Raw genomic sequence first — 19971 nt, 5'->3', positions numbered from 1 at the left:
GATTGTTATTTTATGATTTGTGGTCGGATGTGACAGATGTAGCAAATGAGATAGTCATCCTGTATTTTGGAAATTATACAAACTTTGTGAGTGAAGGCAGACATTTGATTCAAATGTTCAAAAGTGAATATTTGAAATTAGCGTGTGTGCCAACTTCTTTGAGCATTCATGATGTTGTAGCATCTCATGGTGAAAAAGTTCAGCAACCAATTTAACAAGTTATTTCACAACTAGGCCTATGAGTTCAACTAATATTTTCTATGCCTTGGAAAGTGGGCCCAGCACAGGATCAGCCGTGACAAAACCAGTAACAGCTGAGAAAAACCCCGCTGGAAGACTGTTTATTCATTTTGGCTAACACACGAACTCTCAGTTAAACGAACGCACAACTGCCGGGGGCAGGCTACGCCGTTTCTGTCCGACCGTTCTTTGGGCGGATCGCGCAGGCGCAATGGGCTACAACCTAATACAGACAGTGCGGCAGGAAAACCGCAGCGAGAGGGGAAAGACTGAGATTCAACAGAAGAACTGGAACCGTAAAATTCCAAGCCAAAAATATGGAAATTAATAGTCACAGACCGTTTGTCTACGCGGCAAGTCTTCTTCGGGATGGATTCTGAGTTCTTTCTCCCTACGAAAAAAATATATGCAGGCTGATTAAAAATGGTGAAATGCTAAAATAGTCACAGTCGTTTGGGGACAATGCTTGAGAATGGATGAGAATTACAAGGGGGCTAGTCACTGCAGTTCCCGGGTTTGCTCGCTGGATTGACCACGCCAACCCGGTGGAAATATAACTGAACAGAGTCTCTATTCCACTTGGGCATGTAAATATCACTGTGCTTCATCAGGAAGAAAACTGTATGTGGAATCTCAAAACGCAAAGAAAGTAACGTTTGGTGCATTAAAAATTCCATTGGAGGGATGTCATCTGCTTCCGTTGCTTGGTAGCAAACCATCTGTTTCATAAAACGGGAATTGACACTTCAGGGTGTTACTATGGGTGATGTGACGGACGGAAAAGAAATTAAAAAGACCTTTATCGTTCCAGCCATAAAAGCTTTTGATCATTATGATTTTAATAGGGCTAAAATCCGTTGTAGCCTGACATGGCTGGTGGCCAAAGCCTTTGGGACAGGTAGGTGGCGTAATTTCTTGTTTTATTTCTCTATAAAATGAACGCTCAAGTAGTCTAAATAATTAAGCTACGTTTAATGTATAATATATCCTATACCCTATTAGCATCCTATATCCTATTAACATTAATATGGTGGGTGAAATATAGAAAAGGAGCTACTATTAAAATTCGGCCTGTACAGCGTTTTGATTTATTTGCTCAAGATACAGCATCACGAATTCAAATATTACGAATGGAGCCTAGCCTACTACTTATTTAATATGAGTATAATTTTAATGAGAGTAAACATTCATAATTTTAAATAATGTAGTCGAAAAAAGTTGTGTCATGCCATGCATTGCATAGCAGTTGCAGTAGGCCTGCTAACTGTTGCGTGTGTCCTGAAGCTGACATATTACGTAAGTAAAATGTATTTAATGTATTCTGCAGAATGGCATCCAGAAGCAAAATTAACACGTCGAAAAGTTCACTGTTTGACATTGTTGTGTTTTTATTATCAGTACGGAGCTACGTGTATTGTGGGGAAAGTTGTATTATGTAGTACAATAGGCTACTACTTTTTTATTTACTGCGTATAGATTTACGCCTGATGTGTGGACGAACCATTGCTAACAGCGCATAGTTGCAGTTGGAGACTATTTTCATGACACTCACGTGTCATAATAAGAAACTTTGTCAGCAGTTGAAATTATGCTGTTCCACCCAATCCAAGCTCATGGAGGGGCTCGTGAAGGCAAGACAGGAAGTGATCAGAGCTCGTTGCCTTTTTTCTCCCACATCCTCGCTCCTTGAGTATATGAAAGGTTTCAGAATGTGCTGATAATTGTGAAAGGTTTCAGAATGTGCTGATAATTGTCTTTTGGTCAGCACAGTACAGTATTATATTGACACAGTTAAAAACTGCACTGGATGTGAATGAACCACTGTCCCTGCGACTGCTCCCCTCTTTGTATCCTAAGGTATCCAGGAAGACCTGGCAAACAGACCTAATACAGTCATTCCTTCCAGCCTCTTGGTTTTGGGATGAACTCCAGCTGGGTAATGAATGATTTTAGCAGACCATCGGGGGGCGGGGGGCGCGAGTCCAGAGCATGAGAAATGGGAGTACTTTTCAATACCTCGGTACTGAACATTAAAGTTTATGCATGTGGTACGTCATGGTTTGCTCCAGGACCCACAACAGCATTGGTTTGGACAGTGCTGTAAAAATCCCCTTGCAGGGGGGAATTGAATTCCCCTTTCTTTAATAGTTCATTTGCCACCCTGTCTGTCGTGTGGTTTACGTTTATACCTGGTTCAGACAGTTGGGGAGCTGTTTGAAATATGAATCAGTGTTTTACCTCAAATGTAAGACCTTTAGAGGGCCATGCACATTTTTAGTGTTGAGTATGAGCTTGTTGAATTGTTCTTATAAATGCTGTGTTGTCATTATCCTTCATTAAGTAAGATTCATATCTCAGTCATAGTGTGTAAACACCACACAATAAATGGCTGCTTTGAAAGGCATGTTTGATTGTTGCACAGTCCTGTGTCTTGTTCTCGTTTTCATGAGTTTGGAATGTAATTTCAGTACAGTAGTGTTCCACAAAAATGCCATTAGGCATGGACAGCATGCAGCCTGAAATTGTGTAGATCCTTGAAGGGAAAGTGGCTTTTTAACTGTGAACTCTGGGACAAAGGGATCCAGATGTCTGGGTGACTTTGGGTTGTGGGGGCGGGGCAGAGGAACAGTGGTCACATGGCCAGCGCATAGCATTTTGGGAAAATGGCAAGACGATTGTCTCATTTCACACACTACTACATTGTCACTGGTTACTCTGTTCTCAAGTGCTTACAGATGATAAAATTATAAACAACACGGTCCAGAAACACAACTTGCCATTTGTTGTGCCCACTCTCTTTCAAATTAGAGGCCATGACTTGATCAGTAGTGACTTGCACCCTTTGATGCTGCTGCGTTTCTGCAGTAGCGTAGTTATAAATAGTCTTTTTCAGAGAGAAGCAACGAAGGTTTTTCTTCTGCAGAACATCTGTGTCGTGGGTGTAAGCATGAAGTGTGACAGCACTATATTCTATTGCATCAGGGAAACTTGTATGAAGCCCTCCTTTCAGGTCTTTTAGTCCGCAGCTATTAAGTGCAGGGAAGCTGTGGCCATCATTGCAGCTTTAAATATTATTTAATTTTCATGTGTCTTTGCTATTATAAACTTGTGATAAATAAACAGTGGATTTTCAAGCAATATAGCCCAGGCTACAAATTCCAAACCATAGAGTATCAGAAGATCAACAGCTTCTTTGTCTTTTTCATGTGTTTGTTTTCTTTAGACTTAAATTAAGCTTATATTTTAAAGAATGATTTGCCATGAAACTGTGCAATGAACTGTTATTATTAACAGAACATGGAGGTACTGAGCTCTTTTTGAAAAGTGCTTTGTCTGTGAGTAATAGATTTACTTGGCCTGGGCTCGGATCTTGAAGTACAGTTTAGTCTCAGGAGGTGAGGTTAAGTCCTGGCTGGTTTGTAGATCACGCAAGGCCTGGTCAATGCAGCAGGTTTCAGGTGGCTAATGAAAGCAATTGAAACACATTCACATTAGCAAAAGTAGCCTAAATTAATAACTTTTTTGGTGGGTCATCGTGAATGGTTGCAGTTCCTCCATAATGGTCTTTCCAATGTTTTGTTTTCCTGTGAAAGCTATTTCCTGACCCCTTCCTCTTTGAAAGGCAGACACAAAAGAAGGAGCTCTCTCTGACCGTGCACCTTCGGACTGACCTGCGGTGAAGTGCTTGCTGAAGAGGCTGTGTGCCTCATAGTTCATGGTCTACTGAAATGACCTATAGAACCTGATTAAATTGAGTCTTGCATACATCCAGGTACACTCAGTTTTTTCTCTGTTTTTAAAATGGAACATTTTTGAAAAAGGATTGGGTTTGGAAATGCCAGCTTGCACCACTAATTTAACCTTATATTTACTTGACGTTGTGTTTTGGCCTTTTGGATTAGCCATACTGGTGGGATTAGCAAGTAGCTGTTATAAACGACTCGTTGTCTCTTGAATTGACACCTTCCAGGGCAGCTTTTCTCCCCCTTTCATGTCTTTGTTGTACCTGGTGGTGTTTGATGGCCACCCAACTTGCATATGGTGGGGGTAGTGGTAAGCAGTTGGGGAAGGGGAAGATGGGGGTTACCTTTAGATGTAAGATTTCTCAACCTCCCCTCCCCCAAGCTTTAGAGTAGTAGCTTTATTATCGCTGTACACGTGTAGTCGTACTTTTATATTTATGACAACTTATGGCTACCATGCTAAATAACAATCAATTTAAAATTTCAGTTTAAGTGCTGGGCCAGATTTTCATATTGAAAGAGAACTCTCCCCTGCAGTGCCGGTGAGATAATGGAGGAAGAGGGACTGAGAAATCCCACACCTGAATCCCTCCCTGCACAGTTGGGGTCGGGGGGGGGGGGGGCAATTTCAAGCACAACCGCTAAACAGTGGGGGGTAGGCAGATAGGTAGGCAGATTTCCAACTGAACTACCACATGGAGAGTGCCTGCTCACACTGAGATCTAACTAAAAGCAGGGTCAATGTGCCCAGCACCGCAGCAGCTACCTATCAGACATTTCTGACCAAAAAAACATGCTGCCACTTTAAGAGGGGCTGCCATCAGCGCGAGGATGTTCGGAGTCACACGCACCAGAGCGGAAACGGCCTCCATTAACGGTTTGTCTACGATTCCTTCCCCCCCCTCTTTAAAACTCCACACAAAGCGCTGATCCACAGGTTATAATGCCAACTATGAAAATGCAGCCCCTTTCTGGCCTGTGGAGAATGTGGTTCTGTCTCTAGCCCCGAGCCGTTTTGTGCAATCTGTTGGGTGCAGCTTACAACTGGCTAATTCGATGAGACCCTTTAAATCAGATTTATGGTGAAATGTGAACAACAAGGTAAAAGTGATTCACTTTAGCACCTTAGCAGATGGTCTGAAGCTTGAAGCTTTGACCCTGCACTGCTGATGTTAAATGTCTTGACAATAAATGTTAAATGACATTCTCTGTTTGGGACTGGAAAGCGTCCAGCTGACTTTAAGATGCATCGCCTCCTGATAGGCATTGCAGAGTACTTCAGGTTGCACACTGCTTTAGGTCAGTCGTCACCATTATGAAACTGCTGTACCTAATGCTAGCAAATGTATTTGTATTGCTATCTGCTTTGCATGGAGCATACAGAGGACATCAGAAGAATAACCCGGCATGGGTTGTGTAGTTGTCTTGTCCAGGCATAGGGCTGTCATGTGAAGGAAAGTTGAGTGACTCTTTTAGATTATGTAGAAAGATAATTGTTGAGTGCCATAATTAGTGATGGGAGTGCAGAGAAAGTCAAGTGCGATGCTAATGAAGGTAAACGTCTTTTTCTGTCTTTTTTTCCCTCAAGACTGTGCCATTGACATGAAGGGGCAATACTGAGCTACTCGTCAGAACATCTTCCTCTGCTGTTACTCCTTAGCGATCCTTTATTTTATCTTCCTGTCCCCTGATCTGTCTGTCATCTCCTTGAAATGTGCATCCACAGTACGCTGTCATCCTCCTCTCTTTAATTTGAAATGTGCGTTTTAACTGGGGAGGCTTGTGCTGGCAGAAGAATCGATTCGGCCTGTCTTGTGGTTTCCATGGCAACCCGATCAGCCCGCCTGCTGCTGTCGCAGTTAGCTTATATCACGTTTGCGCTTTTGGCGGGTGACGCTGAAAAAACGGGAATGCGTCTGGAGTCATGCGTCTGGAGACATCATCATCCAGGGCAGGTGAATGAATGCAGAGATCACCCATTTAATGGCGTATAGGTGAATACAGAGAGGCTATGGAACAGGAACATATCATTACATAATGATGAGAAAAGGCCATTTGGCCCATGTAGGCTTATTATTGACTTTCACACTGCAAAAAAAGTCTGTCTTAACTGGTGCTTTAGCCTTGTAATGAGACTTAAAACCATTTTTCTCTCAAGAAGAAAATATTGGCTTTATATATTTCTGTTTAAGGTTACTGTTTTCTTGGCAAGTGAAATTTTCTTACCCCATTGGCAAATCTTGAACTGTCTGTCCTCATCGACAATATTTTTGTCGAAAAAATCAAAATGAGATTTTAGGTCAAAATATAAGACTAAAATACTTGTTTTGATTGAGTCATTTTTTGGTTTTTGCTCTGCAGTCTGGAGAGGTAGGCCTTAATGAGGAGCCTAGATGGGCTCAATGACCTGTTTATGGTATCATTTTTGTTTTGTGGTGATCCTGGACCTCTCCTACTTTAAGAAGCGCAGTCCCATTAGCTGGAGCGATTGATTTTTCAAAGGGGAGAGGGTTCACTGGGGCAACAGCACCTCTTTCCACGTGTACTCGACACTTAAGGAAAAACATCTAACTCAGCCCAGCTATCTTTGACTGGATCCATTGTTTCTATGGGAGGCTGTTGTGTCAGACCAGAGACTGTCTGAGTTTGCTACATGTTAGACAGAGCCTTAAATGTCAATACCCCGTCACGGTAGCCAATTTTGAAGCGCAATGCAAGAAGGAGGAAGATACATATGTAATATAAGAACCGTGTGGCTGAATTGTGACATTCAAGGGATGTTTTGTGTTTGGATATTGAGCAGTTTGTTAGACACATGAGGATTCAGTTTTGCAGAAACGGGTCTTCTCTAGAACACCGAAAGCTATGAGCCAGTGGCACCAGGTTGAAAGGTAGCGGGTCAGTGTTCTATGCAGAGAATTGTTCATCCTCCACAATTAGGTTTTCACCCATAGCTGTAACTTGGGGCAGACATACATGTATTTATCCTCACAAGAAAGTGATAAGATCTGGAGGGTAAATAAACTGTTTGTATTAGCGTACCACAGGGGAAGTTGATATCATGGACAATGTCACCATTCAGCATGTAATTACATCACGGAATATACTGTCCATTAGCAGTAATGAAGTGTTTATTGATGTTGACAGGGGCCATCTGTTGTAGTGACGTACAGGGCTGTTCACACCAGAAAGTGAAAGGAACATGCTGGCTGCATGCATTCTGATGAAGTGGTCTGTGGTAAAATGATTTTTCCCTCAGTAATGGTTCATGGCTTTTCACAACACTTCCAGCTTTGTTTGATTTCTGCAACATCACTTGATGATGTCTGTCTTACTCCTGGTAGAAATCTGTTCAGTACTCACCCACCGAGTACAAGGTCCAGCTCAGAAGGCACTTTGGCTTTGTGGTTGCGGCATGGACACACACTGCAGAAAGATCCTATGCTCTCAGTAGTTCATATAACTTTGGCTTTTGTTTTGCTTCGAGGGGTGACACAGTGGTGTAGTGGTTCGCACTGTTGGTGGTGTAGTGGTTTGCATCGGCCTCCGGTTTTGAATCCTGGCCGGCATGCATAGAGCTTGCATGTTCTGCCCATGTTTGTGTGGGTTTCCTTCGGGTACTCCGGTTTCCTCCCACACCGAAAGACATGTGCAGTATGTCAGGTTAGGTTTACTCCTGCCAGTGCCCTTGACCAAGACACTGGCCTCAGAGCTGGAGTTGGTCCTCGGATGCTGCACTGAAGCTGCCAACTACTCCTAAGTAGCTGAAATGGATTAAAATGCAGAGGACAATTTACCGCCACGAGGTCAATAAAGTATAGTCTTCATACCTTCAAGACTACCCCTGTGGTGACAAATCGGCTTGCGAATAAGGGATCATTTGCATTTACATTCATTCATCAGGCACCCTTTCCAGAGTGGCCTACCTATAAGAATAGACACTCATATCCATAATAAATACAACCCATAATAAAAGAGTTGAGATTAATTACACAGAGCACCAAGACTGACTGCGCCTGAAGTATGTGGAGGGAGAGCCAAGTCTAGATTAACAGTGCTACGGTAAGTCTGGGTTTATAGACCAAACTGCAGTCATAAGGGATGGGTTTTCAGCCTGTGTCCACGTTTCTGACACATATTGCACCTCACTGGGCTCCTGTGGTAAATGGCAATAGCAGATGGATTTACTCACCACTGGCAAACTTTTTTTGGTATGTCGTACCATTGTAATGAAATGCAGAATCAGTATTAAATGATTATCATAGGTCAACCGGTCTCAGAGATGAATTAGCCTACATTATATAATGTTCCACGTGACCATGGTGGCCAACCCTGGTCCTCAAGAGCCATCAGGTCTATGAATTGGGGATAAGTGACGATAAGTGAGGAAAGACTTAAGATGCTTAACCTCTTCAAGCTTAGTACAAGGAGACTCAGGGGTGATTTGATTGAGCCTTTCACACATTTGCACATGCATCAAGGTTGGGGACAGCAGTGATTCTGCAGTATATTTGCACATTCGCACACTCATCAAGGTTGGGGACAGCAGTGATTCTGCACTATGTTTGCACATTCGCACACTCATTGAGGCTGGGGACGGCAGTGATTCTGTCGTATATTCGCACATTCACACACTCATCATGGTTGATGACAGCAGCTGTGCAGTGTGTGAACCCCTGTTCTCCGCTCTCACAGACAGTGTCCCGGAGGATCTGAAGGAGCCGTTCTACACGGACCAGTACAGCCAGGAGCACATCAAGCCGCCGGTGGTGAACCTGCTGCTGTCGGCGGAGCTGTACTGCCGGGCCGGGAGCCTCATCCTGAAGAGCGACGCCGCCAAGCCGCTGCTGGGGCACGACGCCGTCATCCAGGCGCTGGCGCAGAAGGGCCTGTACGTCACCGACCAGGAGCGGCTCGTCACCGAGAGGGACCTCTGCAAAAGGCCAATCAAGATGGTGAGCGGACAAGCGGCCGTCTCTCTCTACGCAAAGTCTTCTGTTTTCTCCCGACTCATAGTTTAGTTTTTATTTCCCTGTCTCTCTCTTTGTCTCTCCCCTTTTTTCTTTCTTTCTTTTTTCTTTCTTGCTTTTTCAATTATTCTGTGTCCTCATTGTTCTACTTTTCCCTCTCTCTGTCTCTTTTTCTCTGTCCCTCTCTGTCTCTCTCTCTCTTCCCCACTCTCTTCTGTTCCTGTCCCTCTCTCTATGTTCTTGTTCTCTCTCTGTTTTTCTCCCACTCCCCTCTCTCTGTCTCTCTCTCTCTGTTTCTCTCTGTCTCTGTCTCTGGAAACTGAGCTGCATTTAGACAGCGCTTGTTCAGCCATTCCGGGACATGTCCCATTCCAGTGCATCACATTAAGCGATGGCTGTGATGTAACCATGCTGTGCCCTGGCTATGAGATGCCTTGTGACATAAGGCTCTTTGTCTGAACGTGGCGTGGAAATGTCTCATAGTAAACTCTCTGTGCGTTTTGACTGATTTGTAGGAGGCCTTATAACTGGTGTATATTATAACAGCTTAGAAATTATGTGGTTCTCTTGGCAGAAATATGATTTTTAGCTATTAAGTTTTTGCTCTCTCTCTCTCTCTCTCTGTCTCTCTCTCTAAGAGTGATGTGACTCATAGTAAGCAAGAGTCATATAAATGCACTACCAAATGAATAATTGATGGAGTAAAAGGCTCTATATTAATTAGATCAGCAAGCCTGTTGAATTTAGCATGTTTTTTTTTCTCGGTTAAATGGCTATACCTCAGTCCAGTGTTAGAAACGTGTCTTTGAAATACACGGTTTGGTTTGGTACTCTAGAGCCCTGTTAATTGTGCACTGTCTGTCAGAGTAAAGATCAACTTTTTAAGCAATTGGAGGCTAAATGCTTTGCCAGGTTTTTCACACGGTTTTGCTTCTACAGCTTTACCAGAATTTTCCATAGTGTGAAAAGTAAAGCATTTTCCAGCGTTATGAACATTTTAAATATATTTTTTAATATTGCCCGTTAATGCTTTCAGATTTATAGAAGCCTATCATTAAGCCCTTTGTAGCCTGTCTTTTCTTGCATTTATGGCAAGCAGACTGCATTTCTGTGCCATGTCTTGTTGCTTTTTGAATGAGAGATGCTAGCATTTGCCCTGCATTTTTCACTGGCATGACTGGTGTTTCAGTGAAAATGCATTGTATTTTAAAATGAAAAGGGCTTGGGGTTTCCCTCTTTGCAGCTGGAAAAGTTTATGTCAAGAGATTTCCATGTCATTGCGACAGGTTAAATGCTTCTTCGGTTTTGGAAAAGACTAGAGTCTGGAGTAGTAAAACTAAGAGAATTCCACTCTATTGATGGAATAAACACACGGGAAGTGTATAATAAAAAAATTCTATTTGAGTGGGTGTGATTTCAGCTGATTTCTAGTGGAACCAGGCCTGAAGGCTTTTGATGGAACATTTATCATGTATCAAGTTAACATCTTGCTACCTACAGTATCATGTTCCCATTCAAGTCAATATTTTAAATTTATCTGTTTGTGTCACACAATCCTGTGTCACATTTTCATTTACTGTAAATCAATAGTGTTTTCATTTCATGTTATCCATTGTAGAATTTTTAAGGGAGGGAAAGAGACCCGGGGGGTCATCTGTCTTTGTGACGTGCCTGGGGAGGGATGGGTTATGAGATCGGAATGCTTTTCTGTTTTCTGAGCGTTTCCGTTGTGAGGGCTGGATGAGTTTGGAGCAGTGCTTTATGTAAGCCTGTGGCCTTGCTGGTGCTGAGGATTTAGCGCTGTACAGTTAGCGTAGCACTGGCCCTGCTCTGAGCTCTGGCTTTGAGAAGCGCTGGAGCTGCAGGTCTCTGCATTGCGGCGCTCTCCTCTGCCGTCACGCCTCGTTCCCTGGCTGGCGGACGGACTGCAGTCCCTGGGGTCTGTTTAACAGAGGGCTCCGCCCCTCTGCTCATTCTGTGCACACATGTACAGACATGTAAGACACACACACGCACACTCACATACATACACACACGCATACACACATACACACACATGCACATGCACACATACGTGCACATACATACACACACGCACACACACCTACACACGTGCACACACATACACATACAAATACACAGGCATGTACTCACATACATGCACATATGCACAGGTGTCCACTCACATACACACACACACAGGCATGTATCCACTTACATACACATAGACGCATGTACTTAGGCATGCACTCACACACATACACACACACACAGGCAAATGCACACACGTATGCATGCACATGTGCACATATAAATGTATGCATACTCATATGCACATGGTGACAGATATATATATTAATACATGCACTCATATTACACATGAATAAGGACTGGCATATGTATATATGATTGTACTCATAAACACATGCATACATGGTCACACATGCAGACACTCATACATACAGTACCAGCATGCGCACACACGCATTCCTACTGAATTGCAGGGAGTGGTGAGTTTTGAGCTGTGTGGTCATGGTATGTGGTGTCTCAGAAGTGATGGATGGATCATTTCCCAGACAGCCAGAGAAACACGCTCAGTCAGCAGGAGAGTGCTCTCTTCTGTCCGTCTGACCCCTGAGATCCACCCCCCCCCACAGTCTGGGATAGGCTGCAGGCTGACGTTTCAAATTGCCCCCTCGGGCGAAGTTGTGTTATGGTACTTAGCATCACCACAAACATTTGATTAAGCAGAAAACTGTTTGCATAGCAGGTCTGAAATAAAAAATAAAACACAGCTTTATCCGTTCCCAAACAGGAGCTTAGCATAACTGCGGTGGTCAGGTGCACACAAAGTTTTTGTACGTCAAAGCAGTGAAATATGCTTTTGATTCATCCTTGTGTTGGTTCAGCTAAGCTGTTCTGGTGGTTCACTGACATCCATTGGGAACAGGAACAAAGGAAGGGAGGGTGCTACTGTTATGCTGCATGGGGGGGGGCGAGGTGGGGTGGGGCGTAGTGGAGGAGAAAAATGATGATTCTTCAGTTTTCTCCGAGGCGGCTGGCCGGGCTCCAGGTGAGGGATGGCTACGGCGTGCGGTCGGACTAGCCTGGCGGTGCTGCGGCGGCGTCGGCTCCGAGCGAGACCGGGCACGCTCGCCGGCGGCGGCGGCGGCGCGGACGAGCCAGACAGCCCCCCCCGGCGGTGAAGGAACCGTTAATCAGCCGGCTTACCTCCGCTCACGGTGCTCCTCCCTCGCCGGCGTGCGATGAAACGCCTGAATTCCTGCGACGCTCGTTTGATTCATAAGCAGCGGGAGCCGCTGTGAAGGAGCGCTGCTTTTGATAAGCGGCAGGTCGTTACTGCATCATGGGACGGCACGCCTGGCTGTGGCCATCTTGCGTTCAGTCAATCCGAATAGTCGATTGGGGCGTGGAGGTTACGGGGATTGAAAGGCGGGGCTTTTACGAGGGGGGGGGGGGGTAAAGGACGTGTGTGCCGAGCAGGAGAGAAGCGGGGATTCGTTCCCGAGCCGGGCGAGTAGGGAAAAAGGCAGAGGGACGTCGGCGAGGGAGTGTAGCCTCTGAACTCCTTCGGTAGTTTTCCACTCTGAGTCAGCGTGTTTTTGCACACGGCGCGAGGGTCCTGTGGCAAGCACTTCCTGACGTTCAGCTCAAAACAGTCCACCGTTTTTTCTTTCTTTTGTGAAATAAAAACGAAGCGCTATCAGTCTGGAAGCGAGCGGAGGAAGTGCTGGGGTGAGCGCGATAAAGTCGCCTCTGTCCTTTATGTTCAGTCATAACATTAACGGTGTTTTCAAGTAGCCGTTGCTGTGGAATTTTACCAACCTTTTTTGTATCCCTACTGTCCAATAAAAAGTGGTACGCTTATTCCTTTGTGATAAAACAAACAAGAAAACAGGCATTTTCTCGGCTGCCTCCTGTTCACCATCTCCCGTGATACATTGCTTTTTTTGTGCCTGTATAGGCCTGTTTGTGCTTTGAGGATGAAATCACTGTAGGAGCCTCAATGACGCAATTGCGATCTTTGTTGCGTTCAAAGTGCCTGTCCGCAAAGTTAATCATGAGCAAACTGTGCCTACAAACCATGTAAAAATGTGTGCATTGAGTGCAGAATGTACACCTACACCAAAAAAATTAAGTACCGTTGAGGGTGGGGCTGGGGTTGGTCTGTTTCAGGGTTAAATTATCTTGTTGAGGTACTGAATAACATGATTGCAAATTTATATTTCAATTATTTACTGTCTGTGTTGTTCCATACATAACAAATTCTCGATTTGGTTTGAGAGAAACATCTTTAATCATTTGATACGATTTTGCCATTGTTGCCATGGAGATGTGTCATCACTATTGTCTTCTGTCTCATGATGAAGCCAGAGCCAAACAAGCTGTTTCAGTTACTGCTGGGTCTCTTTCCGCACCAATTCCGAGATGTGCCATTAACTCAAAAAAAGGGTTTGTTTACATTTTTCTTGAGCAGAATGTTTATCAGGATTTTCTAGATCAACACAAGGAAACAGGTGAATATATTGGCACATAAGTAAACATGAAGCCAATAATCAATCTCTGGATACTGTCAGCACTGCCCAGTCAATCATAAACGCCCCTAATACTGCCTAACATCGTAACACTAATCAGAAAAGGCATATGGATTTGTGGGTGGTGAATAATAATTTAAGTGAGGAAGTTATGGAATATCTGAGTCTTCGGGATTTGGAAAATTTCAAATTTAGTTTCCACGAGGATAGATGATAACAGAAGGCTGAAGGTCAGACTCAGTGGTGTTAAATGTTGTAGAAAAAAGAAACTTTATTGGGATTGAGCTCTCAGAATAGTTTCTATCAATGCAGAAATATTGATATCTTAAGAAAACCAATGACAAGCATCGACCATTCATCTCACCCAATCCCGTTCTTTTGCCTGTTGACTAGATTATTCAACACTTTGTCAAGTCTCTTGAACACCATAAAGGAATCTGGTTTTCAACTTGGCCTGACAAGCGCTTCTATACATTGTTCTATACTGCTCTATGTTAGTGTGAAATACACCATCTATCTATCTATCTAATCCATCTGTGCTCTCTTGGCTACTCTGACAGAACAATAATTTCTATTGCTCATAATAGTAAATGGCTCTTTTGCTGTTCAAATTACTTTTTGCATTTGGGGTCCAGGCATCAATATTTTGATACTGGGTTGTCCTATAACCACCTATGAGGGGCAGACATTTTGATGTGATGGACAGCTTTTGGAAAGTGTCATGACCCCATGCTGTTCTCTGAGGTGTGACTTTGGCTACAGAAGGCTCAGTGAATGAGCATCTGTTTGTTTGAGAGTGGAAAAAGTAGTGAGCTTCTAGCTGTTCTTTACCTGCTAATGGGATGACTGAATTTCCCCATGGGGGTTAATAAGGTGCTATCTATTGGCCTATATATGTCTATTTAAAAATTCTCCACTGGGCTGCTTCATTCCACGCATCACTGAGACAGACACTGTGCTATTTAGCCTGCAGTGACTCCTTGTTTCACGTGTAGAAGACTCCAGGGGCCACTTGTCTCTGTGGTTTGGCCCTCAGAGAGCCCGTCGCTCCCAACCACCACTACACCCCCCCTCTGCGCTGTCGTCATGGTTACCTGCTTCACAGTCCAGCGAGACGCCTTCCAAGCACTGAATAGGGATTTGTGTTGGAGGCGTTGGAGTTCACCCTGCCGGCTGTACGCCATGATTCATTCTGTCCCCACACAGACTTTCCACATTCTCTGTCTATTGGTGGAAATTTACTGGAGCTAACCTTACCCTTACCTAATTACCCCTGATTGGTTAAAAAAAATAGACCTTTCCAGCTACTTGATTTTTTATACAATGTACTGCAACATTTCTCGACCTGAGACTGGGGATTTAGAATGACATAATTTGACATAACCTCTTTATTTTTTTTCACCAAAAATATTTTTTCCATAGTCTGTTCACTTCGTCTTCTATTATTTATGTTCAGTCTGGAAGCCAAAAAAGAATGCTGTTTTAATAAGCTGAGGATCGACCCACGCTGGGTATTGTTTACTTAGGGGAGCTTGCCGCGCGTGCAGACTACTTGGCGCAGGTACACAACGGCACGTCTGGGTGAAAGGAGCGGCAGGTGGAGGTGCTTCAGGTGCCGTCAGGATATTGAATTCCTGGAGTGACGTCTCGGCAGAGGAAGCCGGGTCGGCCTGGGGGTTGCGGGTCTTGGCACGCTCGGAATTCCCCTCCCCCCCACAAGCGATCCGAATCCTGTTTACTCAGACGAAGTTCCTGCGCGGCAGGCTGTCCGTGCCCCTCGTGCGCCAGAGGGGAGATGGGCCACCCCAGTGCTTTAACTGAGCCCAACAGCTGGCACTGCCAGTGTCTGGGGTGGGCTGGCTGACATCCCAGTCTGACCTCACCGCCCTCAGTACCCTCAGATCCCCATAGCACCCACCCCCTGTCTCACAGTGCACCTGGGTGCCCAGGAGTTCAGTAGGCCACCGATTGTTTGCATTCAGTCTTAAACACGCATCTACGAGGTTTTCCGTCATTTTGTTGTGAAGCATTGGCAGGAAACTTGGCAGGAATGAAAGGGGCTTCAATAGTAAGTCCTGGAGTCAATACCCAACATCTCCCCGGTTTTCTGGGCTGGAATGTAGGCTTGTGTCTTATGGAATTCAGTCTGGGACCTCAAGATTGCAGGTTTGAATCCCGGCTGGGGAGAGTGTTGCACCCCTGTGGGTGGTGCTTAACTGTGGCTCACACATAACGGATCTAGCTGTGGCAGTAAAAGCTTTGACACACAACCTCTCACACCCACTGGTTTATAACCTCACAAATGAAATGTCCAGCTTTGTAAGTAAGTTAAGTGTGAAATGTAAGTACTGCTACCTTGTACAATGTGTGTGTGTGTGTGTGTGTGTGTAAGTGTGTTTATATGCTTATGGACTTGCTGATGTGTGAACTGTGAAAATAAACATGCACATGCTCCTAAATGGATAAAATCTAGGAACACACTAATGCATCACAATTAGTATGTGCTCCTAAATAGTTTTTCCAGTTTGCACACGTCAGTTTTCAGCAGTAAATGCTCCTAAAATGGGAGAAATTTTGAGCCCTGTTATGCTTATTTGCAGAAATTTAAAGGGAAACTGTCTGGAACAGTCTGTTCAAATGTGTTGTCATTCTGAAATGGCTTGAAACTGCCTTCACCAAGACCAGGGGTGGCACTGTTCCTGTGGTTTTAGCATGATATAATCTTAGGGGAAACTGCACTTTTTTTGCATTTGGAGGATGGAACAGGAAAAAGTCACTTTGTGTTTTCTAATTTTGGAAACATCAGGGAAATCTCAGGGAAACTTGTTTTTTTTTTGTTCTGGCACACAGAGCACCGGGCTGTGGTCGTTTTCACAGCCTGTTTGTTCAGAGTTGCAGTATGGCTGAGAATTCTCTGCATGTGTTACACATCTCAATTTGGAGAATCAGTAAAGGCAACATTACAACAAGACTATATAAGTATAATGTAGCCTATAAAACAACATATTGCAGAGAAACACAGGGTGCTGTTTTCGGGCAATGAGGAAATATCTGTAATGGTACAAAAGCTTTTGCCACGCGATGTCCAATTAGTAAGTCCATTATAAGCTTCTCAGCTCAACAGTCTTGCAGGCACCTGATTGACCAGTGGGGGTCACTAGTGAGTGATGAGACGCTGTAATCCTGACCAAATATACCCTCGGCCTCTCATCCCTGGGTGAAATGATAGCTCGAGTGTGTCGGCCTGCGATGCAGCCAGAGACACCAGTGGCACAGTCCAAATTCTGAACCAGACCATGGGGCCCATCCATGCACTAGAACAGTGCCTTAACAGAAGGAGGCACCCAGCAGCCCCTAAAATTAAGGTTTTATACACAGCTTAGCTTTTACTTGGAAGCCGAGCACATGACCCATGGCATTGGTTATCCCCCTGCCTTTAGTTCATCAGGCTGAAATGAGCATGCAGGAATGCCATAGCCTGCCTGTTGCGAAAAATCAATTCATTAAGGACAAGAGGACGTGAAGCTTGAAGGGTGAGCAACAACAGACATTGCACAGGCGCTGCAGTATTAGCACCATTTAGTGGTGAGATGAAGGAACTGTCACTGCAGTGGGGCTAAGCACCCCAGTGAATGAGAGACAGTATTGTGTTTCGGGTGAGAGGCAGCACTGTGTCTGAAACTGTTTGCTCTTGTCTGGAATGCCTCTGCCTTTCTCCTGACCTTACCAGCGGCAGCTTATCTCCTCCCCCCTTTTTAACGGATGGGCCAGCCTCTGAAATGAGCCCAAAGCTAACTGTGATAATGCTGGCCGTTGGTGAGAATCCCACACACTGTATTCGGTTTTCTCTGCTGCCACAGTTGTATTCGGAAGCCTGCAGTCTGCCTGGAGCTGCTGTATGTGAAGCAGTGTTCCAGTGTGATAACTGCACACCTCAGCTATTGGAGAGCAGAGTGAAAAGAAGTGGTGCTATCACCTTCTTTGGAGGACTCTTATTCTGTCCTGCACTTTCCTGAATTGAAGAAGTGATTGGATGGGCCTGCAAACACAGCTCAGAATTCCCAATTGAGAATATTGATTAAAAAAAACAAATGAATCAAAAGATCTGTATGGCCACCAATCCCATGATGCCACACTGGCTCTAGTCTGAGCACTGACAGTAAACGGGCTGGCTTGACGACATCACTCCTGTATCTGTGTAGCTGCTGCATATCTCCAAGTCCTGAGGGTTCAAAGTTCAGCAGACTGGGCAGGAGTCAGTCTGGGATGATATCTGGTTATTAAGGGTGGAGTGATGTCACTCTTTTGTACTGCACCCACCGTTCTTCATTGACCTGCTGATATTGGACTGCAGTGGGCCTTTGAGATTGCTACCATCAATGACACACAAAATAGCATTACCATTAGGTCACTCTGGAGAAGGGCAAGATGAAATTAAAGTCCTTGTCTCCTGTAGTGCTTCTGGAGGAAAGACGCTTTCAATCTCACTCTGCTATGGGTTCACGTTCCCAGGTCATTGATATTCTATCCGTTTCCCAACTGAATTTCAGAGCTTGTTGCTGATATTGAATCAGAATGCATCCAACAGGATATGGAGTTGAAAAGGTGCACTGTGTGGCTGGCTGTCTGTTCTCGCAGTTATGTAACCCAGAATGTTAGATGCGGCCGTGGCGGAAGTGACCGCTCGTGTTTTAGGAACAGAAGGTTGTGGGTTTGAATCTTTTGTCTCCTCCAGTGAGGCCCTTCAGTGAGGCCCTTCAGTAAGCATCTGGTGTACATGGATTATTTTTTAAATGCAAGTCATGTGAGCTTAGAGCGAGCAAAGCAACACAGCAGCGTGTTGACAGTGTGCTGATAGCAGATTGAGGGATGAACTTTCAGCTCAGCTGTGTCACATGGTGCAGATGATTGATGACAGTATACACTGCATCAATGCTATGTTCAGAGGAGGAATGGTGGCTCATGAGCAATATGGAATCTCTGGATATTTTGGGCATTTCCCATTATGTTTTGACATGCCCGAGTTTTCCTTTCTGAAAAGATGGATGCAGCTATCTAGCTACTAGCAATAGCCTACCTGCAGGTAACATTAGCTCGGTACATTTTTATACAAGTTTGTCACTCCATTTTGCTTCTGTTCAGTTGCTACTCAGCCAGCTGTCAGCCTGCTTCATAGAAAAGTTTGCTCTTTTTTTCTTTTATTTCCTGCTACTTATCCTCTAATGAATTAGAACTACCTGCTACTAGTCCTAATTCATTCAAGTGCAAGATGCAAATGAAAACCATCTGTTTTTGAACAGAGCTACCTGCAAGGGAAAAACTCCTGATCTCATTTGATTTGTGCGACATCCTGCCCTTGCCAAAAAAAATATTTATTGCTCCACTGAGTGATTCACCCCTCACCCAAGTGCTTCTGACATAAGTGGTGGCTGGCCTCTTTTTCAAGCATGCGTGTTTTTCCAAGACATGCTAGACAACTTGGCCCACAAAGAACATCGCATCTTATAGGGCCAGGAAAGGTAGGTGGTTTGATAGTTGATTCATTTAGGTTCCAATAACTTTTGTTTCGTTGGGATGTGTGACCCTTTAACATAATACCATTTAAATGCAAATTTTCAAGTAGGGCACCTGTGAAATAAAAATAGTTTGACCTGATATAATTGTATGCAACCAAGTATTTGCAATGCAGTAAGAGCGAAACCCTCTCAATTTATTGTGAATTGGCGCTACTTAACATAAGTGTTTATAAAAGGGTGGTTGAAGGAAATAAATGACTCTTTTGTAAAGCGAACAAAAAGCTTTTTTTCACATTTGAACATCTGTTCCTGGAGATCTACCATCCTGTAGGGTTTCATTTCAAACCTAATTTGGCACACCTGACCCTACAAAATAACAGCTTGACGAGATCTATAGGTGTTGAATGAGGAGTGCTTTGTTAGAGTTGGAGTGAAAACCTATAGGACGGTAGATCTCCAGGAGCAGGGTTGGGCAGCCCTTGTGTAAAGGGTACTCTGGTACTTGCATAAACACATTCTAAATGCCATACCATTATACCAGATCGCTGTATGTAGAATATAAAAATATTATGTGTCTGTGGTGAATAAATAAGTATTTTCTTGTACAATTCTGGCATTGATGCTTTTCACACCATAGATGTTTCTGCAGTCATTGACCAAACTAGAAAAGCAAGCAAAACAGATTGGTTCATTCTAAATTCCCATTCTTGAGAGAAGACATCGCTAAGCGAGTTGCACAACAAGCAATTGTTGCAAAGGTTTCCAGAGCAACTGACACAGAAGGCTGCCCGCTTGGGGAAGGAGCCAGACAAAATGTGACAGGAAACGGGCGCATTGTGACATGGAACATAATGGAAAGGAAAGTGCCGGAAAAGATGGTTTACCGTACCGCTGACCTGCTGATTGCTATTTTTTATTTAAAATTTAACTGAACGTTTGGTGTTCA

At 44.2% G+C, this 19971-nt stretch overlaps 1 protein-coding gene across 2 annotated transcripts in view; it reads left to right on the top strand.

Annotated features, from left to right (window-relative positions):
- The first annotated feature begins 449 nt into the window (after window positions 1–449).
- The window catches only part of LOC118229985 (calmodulin-regulated spectrin-associated protein 2-like), a 43507-nt gene continuing 23985 nt past the window's right edge, over window positions 450–19971 (top strand). Inside the window, exons 1-2 of one of the 2 annotated variants that reach the window (XM_035422617.1) lie at window positions 450–1138; window positions 8679–8938. In XM_035422617.1, coding sequence (XP_035278508.1) covers window positions 1000–1138; window positions 8679–8938 — 399 coding nt within the window. In that variant the 5' untranslated portion in view covers window positions 450–999. The remainder of the gene's footprint in view (window positions 1139–8678; window positions 8939–19971) is intronic. The other variant, XM_035422618.1, reaches the window with a different exon arrangement.

This window comes from Anguilla anguilla, chromosome 6 (assembly GCF_013347855.1).
Source record: "Anguilla anguilla isolate fAngAng1 chromosome 6, fAngAng1.pri, whole genome shotgun sequence".
NCBI classification, from domain to species: Eukaryota; Metazoa; Chordata; class Actinopteri; order Anguilliformes; family Anguillidae; genus Anguilla; species Anguilla anguilla.
Note: the sequence above shows the minus strand (reverse complement) of the source record. Positions and strands in the feature narration are given on the sequence as shown.